At 35.5% G+C, this 8,280-nt stretch overlaps 1 protein-coding gene across 1 annotated transcript; it reads left to right on the top strand.

The window, feature by feature from the left end:
* Positions 1 to 232: 232 nt before the first annotated feature.
* On the top strand, positions 233 to 667 carry LOC138347538 (uncharacterized). Its single transcript, XM_069295832.1, has one exon. The coding sequence runs from the start codon at positions 233 to 235 to the stop codon at positions 665 to 667; it is 435 nt and encodes a 144-aa protein (XP_069151933.1).
* Positions 668 to 8,280: the final 7,613 nt, after the last annotated feature.

Genomic DNA, 8,280 nt, shown 5'->3' with positions numbered 1-8,280 from the left:
ATGGGAAAGTCATAGTGTATGCCTTTAGGACACTCAATCCACATGAGAAGAATTACCCAACTCATAAACTTGAGCTTGCTTCCATGGTATTCACATTGAAAATTTGGAGACATTATCTCTATGGGGTACATATTGATGTATTCACCGATCACAAGAGTTTCAGTATGTGTTTATCCAAAAAGATTTGAATGTACGTCAAAGAAGAGGGTTATAAATTTTAAAGGACTATGACATGAGTGTCCTTTACCATCCTGGAAAATCTAATATTGTAACGGATGCCTTGAGTACAGTGTTCATGGGTAGTGTGACCCATGTGGTTTATGATAAGAAAGAGTTAGTAAAAGAGGTTCAGAGTTTGGCTCGTTTGGGTACTGGACTAGAAGAATATCCAAAGGGTGGTTTTGTGGTTCGCCACAACTTCAAGTCATATTTAGTGGTTGGGGTGAAATCAAAGCAAAACCTTGATCCTCTATTGATGGAGTTGAAGGAAACCGTCCTTAGTAAGTCTAATGAGTCTTTCTCTCAATGGAAAGATGGGGTGCTTAGGCACCAAGGAAGGTTGTATGTACCGGATGTTGATGGGTTAAGAGAATTTATCATGGAAGAGGCTTATGGCTTTCACTATTCCATCCATTCGGGTGCCACAAAGATGTACTACGACTTATGAGAAATTTATTGGTGGAATGGTATGAAAAAGGACATAGCAGATTTTGTTGCTAAGTGTCCAAACTGCCAACAAGTCAAAGTGGATCATCAAAGGCTGGGTGGCTTGACTCAAAATATAGATATTCCTAAATGTAAATGGGAGGATATTTACATGGACTTTATTGTAGAGTTGCCTCGTACTAGAAGACAAGATGACTCGATATGGGTCATCGTGGATGGGCTAACCAAGTCCGCACATTTTCTTCCAGTTAAAGTCACATATTCAACAAAAGATTATGCCAAATTGTACATCAAATAGATAGTGAACTTACATGGAGATCCTTTATCCATCATTTCAGATAGAGGTACTCAATTTAACTCCCATTTTTGGAAAGCTTTCCAAAATGGGATTGGTACGAAGGTAAAGCTTAGTACCACTTTTCATCCCACGAAATATGGTCAAGCGGAATGCACTATTTAAACTCTTGAAGATATGTTAAGGGCGTGTGTCATTGACTTCAAAGGTAATTGGGATGACCACCTACCTTTGATAGAGTTGTCCTACAATAATAGCTACCATTCGACTCTCTATAGCACCCTTTGAGGCATTTTATGAGAGGAAGTGTAGATCCCCGGTTAGGTTGTATCAAGTAGATGATTTTTCTTTACTTGATCCTGACTTGGTCTTTGAATCCCTAGAGAACGTCTGGGTTTTAAGAGATAGACTAAAAACGGCTCAAACTCAGAAAAGATCTTATGCCGACAATTGAAAGAGGGACCTTGATTTGAAGTAGGATATTGGGTATATTTGAAAATTTCACACATGAAAGGGGTGATGAGGTTTGTAAGGAAGGGGAAACTTAGTCCTCGCTATGTGGGCCCGTATGAAATTTTTAAGAGAGTTTGAATTGTTGCCTATGATTTGAAGTTTCCAAATAAGTTGGACATATTCACCCGGTGTTCCATGTTTCTATGCTTAAGAATTGTATAGGTGATCTGGTTTCCATTCTTCCTCTAGAAGTTCTAGGGGTAAAAGAGGACCTTTCTTATGAAGAGGTCCCGGTAGAGATCTTGGATCGTCAAGTTAAGAAATTGAGAAATAAGGAGGTTGTCTCCATAAAAAATCTATGGAGGAACAACCTTCTTGAGGGAGAACCATGGGAGGCCGAGGCCGATATGAAGTCCTGCTATCCTCATCTTTTTTCCGTTAATCCTAGAAAAGATCGAGGTTAGTAGTTCCTTATATGACTATTATGAATAAAGTTGAACGTGTAATGTTTTTTTCTAAATATGTGCATATTATAGTAGAAATTCATGCCTAAGTTGAGTTCTTTTATTTCCGTGTAATAAGTTTCTTATGGTTGGCTTTCACTTGATATGTGTGGTGTGCTATAAGTATTCCTGAAAGTTGTATTGAGCATAATTGATATTGTATTGATAGGAAATCAGCATGACAACTTTGGTGTTCATATTGAGCTCATATTGAAATGGAGAAGGTATTTCCTCCTTATATCATATGAAAAGAAGTTGAGTTTATGTATATGGTATGTTGTGGATTAAGATCCTATGTGTTATTGGTATGATTATATGTTCAAAGTAGTGAATGATTCCTCCAATGATCAGTGACTCATTTTGTACATATATATTTTTTTGGTTGGGCTGCTAGTTTTGAGTCTATTCTTCTTCTCTTATAAAAGTCTAGAGTGTCATTTGTGAACGAATGTTCCTAAGGGTGGGAGTATTGACACAACCCGAAAATTTCATGACCTATACTAGACCCTCATATGTGATATAATGATTATTTTAGAACTAAAATAGTGTATATAACTTGTTTGAGAAATATTGGAGACATAACATTAAAGAAAAGCCTTAACGTCCGGAAACCAACGAAATTTAACTAGTTGACGTCACTATTTTTGGTGAAGGTTTTGGAGGGCCATATGAAGTCCAAAACCTATAAAAAGACTTTGAATAGGTAAGATGTAGTTTAGAGGTTCAAACGTACAATCACGACACCACAAGGACCACCGGAACGGTCCTTGCAGAGGACCTAAACATGGGCGAGCAGGCTGCTAAAGCAGCCTGCGTGCAATAGAATTGTGGTGACTGTTGCATGACGCCCACCCATCACGGGGAGATTTGAACATGGCCTCGTGACGCGGGTCCTACACTATGTATATTGACTCAACTCGGATTTCAAAAATAAATCATTAAATTAACCCCGCGACGCGCAACTACTTCCTTGATTCGTAAAAGTCGTACTTTTAGTGTTTTGAATTCACAAAAAGACCCATTTAAGTGAGGGGTATTTTGGTTAATTTAATGGGTGACTATAGAAGGTCTTAGGATAAGTTTTAGGGCATTTTTTAACACTCAAAACAAGTCCCAAAAGTTGAAATAAAAAAACACTCTCATCTCTCTCAAATTCTCTCTTCCTCCAAACCTCCATTGAAGGCCACTAGAGCTCCAAGAAGAAGATCAAGCGTTCAAGTTTCCAACCCAATTTAGTGGATTTATCGTCTTTAAGTTATGGTTTATTTCACTATTGGGATCCTTTTCTCCAAGAGTTCCCTCCAAAAGATAATTTCTAAATCTCTCAAAATCTAGGTTTTCTTCTACAAATGGGTCTTTTTTCAAAATCAAAATTATGAATCAATTATGATGAATTATGATGAAATAATGTTATTTAAGTATATATTTATGGTTAATTTATGATTTCCTATGAGATTTTCCTAGACCCATGTCTTTTCCTCAATTTCATGAAAAACTTTAAATGATACGGTGATTTTCTGAAGATTATGAATATGTAGATTGGCTACATTGTTGTTAATTTTGTAATTGCTTCTAGAATTTACCTCGTTTATGTAATTGTCTGTGTATTCTTTGTAAAGGAAGTATGAAGATTATTGGAAGGGAAATGAGGTATGTTGATTAGTTCTTCTTGGATTCAATTTTGATGTATGGGTTACTTAGATAGTAAGGCTCTTATGTCTAATATGTGGGTTTCATGTTGATGCTAAGTATTCCTCATCATTAACCTTAGACTATTGAATTGGTTATGAAGTATGCAAGTATATTATGGTATGATTATTATATGATTGAAAGTAGTTTCTCATGATTATAATAAAGTGTCAAGTGAAAGTTTACTCACTTATGAAGTAGTGTCCAAAGTGAAAGGATTGTTCTCACTTCTGATGACCTATGAGCTAAATATGATAAGATGTTTATATAGAGGTCCAGAAGAGACTAATGTGAACTTTTATAAAGAAATAATATGATTATTAAAATGGAATAATTTCCTAGCACTGAAAGGGCATGTAAATGAGATGGACGTCTCGCGTTAGTAAGTCCGGCCTCCCACATGGGTTTCTTCACGTTAGTAAGTCCAGATTCCATAATTATGTGTTGTCTCATGAGATTGAAACCTCCAAGTTAGTAAGTCAAGGTTTCTAGAGACATACTCCTTGACCCTTAACCATGTGGCCACATAGGACTCTAGGTTATTGAATCCATAAACATAGCTATGTATGAATGGTTACACCTTAGGCAAGTGTTAACCCTCTCTTTTCGTTGTGGGAGTAGAAAACTGGATTCCATGTATCTCACATGGTCTCATGTCAGTTATTGCACTTCTTCCCCTAATGTAAAAGTAAATGAACAAGTTAAGTATGTGAATTCTTACTAAGGTTGTCATGAAGGCTACTTCATAGGGTAAGGGACTTCTCTTACTCATAGCACATGTGGGATCCTAAGGGTTTGTTCTATTAGTGTTCTCTTATTATTATGACTATGATTATGATTATGTTGATAAGCAATGAATAGTATTCATGAATTAATCTTGTTATGATGAATTATGAGAATATGTTGTAAGTATGAAGTGGGTTGCTTAATGTGATATTTAGCCTTGGATACGATTCTGGGGTTCTATCTTTGGCATTGCTCAAGTATTGCTTGGGTGATCTATGTGTTGGGTTACTCTTATGTTGAATTCACTTATTATGCTTCTTATATATGCATGTTGAGTTAAATTGATAAAAAGTAGGATTTTAACTAAGTTGTACTTTTCTCATGCATTGATGATTTTGTGCATAGAAGCCATTCTTAGTACATATGATTTGTACTAACCAATATTTTCTCTCTTTTTCCAAACATTTTAGGTTCGGGCCATTGAGGAGATTCGTGGATATTAGAGAAGAAGACTTGGATCTTTCCTAAGTCAATTGGTGAGTCCTAATGAGTTTTGAGGAAAGAGCCACTTATGAAGCCTTATTAGTTTTGTCTATGTTTTGAGACAATTATTCCATCCTCATGTTGAAACTTTCATTGTAGTCTATACGACACATTGTATTAGACTAAGGGATATGCCTAAACTATTGTGATTCATACTCTTGCAGATGGTTTATATATGAGATGAGACTTTAGACTTCTATATGATTTGTTATGCTGAAAGAGGAGTATGTACACTTTGTATTGACAATCTATGTAAACTCCATATGTAAAGTTTTAAATTTTTCTACATTTTGACCTATGATGTATGCTAATGGCATGTCTTAGTCCTTTTAGAGATCGACGATGCCGGTTACGCTTAAGGGGTACTTTGGGTCTTAACAAGTATTCCATGCCTCGATACTTCATAAGTGCATTGGTGACACCGAGTTCATTATTCCTATTGAAGCTCTAGGAGTGGATGAGAACATTTCCTATAAAGAGGTTCCGGTGTAAATCTTTAATCGACAAGTGAAGAAGTTGAGGAACAAAGAGGTGGCCTCCGTAAAGGTTCTATGGAAAAAGCACCTAGTTGAGGGAGCAACATAGGAGGCCGAGGCCGACATGAAGTCCTGTTATCCTCATCTCTTTGCTAACTAATGTTAGTTTTTTCTATTATTAATGAATATACTGAGTAAATTTTAATTTGACTTGTTTTGAAAAGATATGCAAATTCATGGTATAAGTTTTTGCTAAAATGAGTCTTTATGAGAAAATGCTCTTTTACTTTACTTGCACTTATTTGGTAAATCTTGGTATGTTGTTACCCTTATGAAATACTATTCAGCATGTTGATTTGTTTTTAAAGGAAATTTTGGTATTAGTGACTCTATAAGTTGTGTTGAGATCATGTTGTTGTTGAGAAGGAAATTCCTCATAATAGTGATGATTGAGCTCTTATATGTGGTATTGATGTTTTGGAGTTGCTTTGTGTAAATTCCATGTTGTTATGTTGAATTGAGTTGTAAATCATGTTTTAATATGTTAATGTTGTTTGGGTTGCTATTATTGAGTCTATCCCTTCTCTATAAAAGATTTTAGTGTCATTCGTGGATGAATTTTCCTATTGGCGGGATAATGTAACACTCAAAAAGTCCAAAACCTAACTAGAGCCTCACATGAGTGTCTTATGTTTGTAACACTATTTAAGGTCAAAATAACGTTTATAAACCATTTAGAAAGTTGTAGAGTCACAATGTCAAGCAATGTCCATGACGTTCGGAGACTAGTGAAAGAGGTGCTAGTGTGCCTTTGCCTATTTCACGAGTTTTTAGGAGTCGAATTTGATGAAATTTGGTGGAATAGTGTTAAACGTGTAGATTGTGTTTAGTTTTCAAACGTCTGGGTATGACTCCAAAAGAACCACCCTAAGGGTCCTTGAGGAGGACCCTTCCATTTTGGCTAAAAAGTTGTCACTAGGCAGTAGCTACTATGGTTGCAGGCGACAGAGTGTAGCCTCAATGACAGGGAGTCAATGCCTTCATCGACCAACATATTCATCATCCAAAAATTCCAAAATTCATACTCGTTGATCCAAACTACAGATGTGTAGTACGGAGGGGGCAGTGCCGGTCGACTGACATACAGACCGTAGGTCAGGGTCTTGTAAGTCAGGCTTGCAATGTTTATTGTTAAGCTTAAGTGATTTCATTTAATTATTTAATTATTTAGGGGTTCAATTAGGGGTTATGGGGTGGTTAATTAAGTTAATTAAGTGTCTATATAAACTACCCTAAGCCAAAACCCAACTTAAGACTTCACTTTCCCAAACTCCAATTACTCTTACTTCTCTCTGCTTTCTCTCTCCCAAGGGAGAATCCATAGAATTACAAGGTCTAAGGGTTCTATGGCTTTAAAAATATCACGTTTATTCATAAATTTTCAAGGAAAATCAAGGTATGGGAACCTTTCACCTTTGGTATTCCTTTCCCCAAAGAGTTCTTCCAAATGATTTTCATATGGGTTTCTTTCCAATCCGAATTTCATTTTCTAAATTGTATCGTTTATGGTTTCCTTAGATTATTTTGCATATATTATGATGTATTATGATTAAATTATGTTAAAACTTGATGATTTGACCTAGTATGTTGGAATAGATAATGAATTGACCCAAATTCCCTAACCCTAGATTATGAAATCATGTTAAATTGATTAGTTTTGATGCAATTGACTTTATTATTGTGTTAATTACTATTCTTTCATGATACTATACCTATTGATGGATGAATTGTTTCTTTTATATTAAGACCAATGATGATGGCTTTTGAAAGAGAATTGGTAAGACTTTGTGATCTTTATCCTTTACTTCGATTGTGATGGCTTGTACTTGATAATGTAGGTCAATTGAAGTGTGCTTTGTGAATTGATTAGGTGATGTTCGTATGATGATGAAATTGGAATGTCTTTATTATGTGATTGTGAGATTATGTTTAAGATGAAATGATATAAGGTTGGTTATGAACTACCTATGTTTATCTTATGACATGATGATGATAATATTTTAATCTCACATATGAGGGTTGTATTGAAAGGATGTTCTCATGCATTTACTATTGAGATAATGACTATGACTATACTAGAGGTTAGTATCCTATGATATTAACCAAGTTATGATTGTTAAAATGTGACTTAAAGACATTTCAAAAAGGGGGGCTCTAGCTTAGCAATGAGTGAACTAGTAGTGAGGAGTGTCCTTTTCCAAATAGGGAAGATAGGTTCACTATTGTACTCATGAGATAGAGATTATAATGACAATGGCAGAAAGAGGGTCTCACACATGTCTCCTAGTTCCTGAACTATGTTGCTAGTGGATACACCTAGATACTATGTTCATGTTATGGTTCTACTTTGGCAAGTAGACCACATTTTTTTGGTGTAGGGTTTTCGTAACCAGGATTCCACATTTAGCTCTTATGGTCTATGTCGGTTAAGGCAAGTGTTCCCAAAAGTAATATGAATGACTAAAGGTAAATGAATGTACACATTGATTAGGATGACTTGAGGGGTATATTTAGAATAGTTAGGGGTATGTGACTCTATCTAGACATTGCACAAGTTAACTCTAAAGGGAGTCCTAGGAGATGGTTTTGAGTATGATTCTATTATGAAATACATGATGTTGACTTTATATGATGATACTCTTACATGATGATGGTTATATTGATGAACATGATGTTGGTGTAAACTGTTATATATGGTGATGACTATCTATGATGATGTATATTGTGTATGAAAGCATTGCTTATGATCTCCTATCTTGTTTACTTGGTTGTGTGGGGTTATGGGATGTCACATAATCATTGCACTTGTAAGCTTAGGGACGTGATTGTTGGTAAGAGTTTTGATATGCTTATGTGTATATAAACTATT

This window comes from Solanum lycopersicum, chromosome 3 (assembly GCF_036512215.1).
Source record: "Solanum lycopersicum chromosome 3, SLM_r2.1".
In the NCBI taxonomy this organism is placed as follows: Eukaryota; Viridiplantae; Streptophyta; class Magnoliopsida; order Solanales; family Solanaceae; genus Solanum; species Solanum lycopersicum.
This window is presented reverse-complemented; position numbering and strand designations above follow the sequence as displayed.

Coding starts and splice junctions, on each gene's coding strand:
- LOC138347538 (XM_069295832.1), top strand. CDS start 233: ATGAGTGTCCTTTACCATCCTGGAAAATCTAATATTGTAACGGATGCC.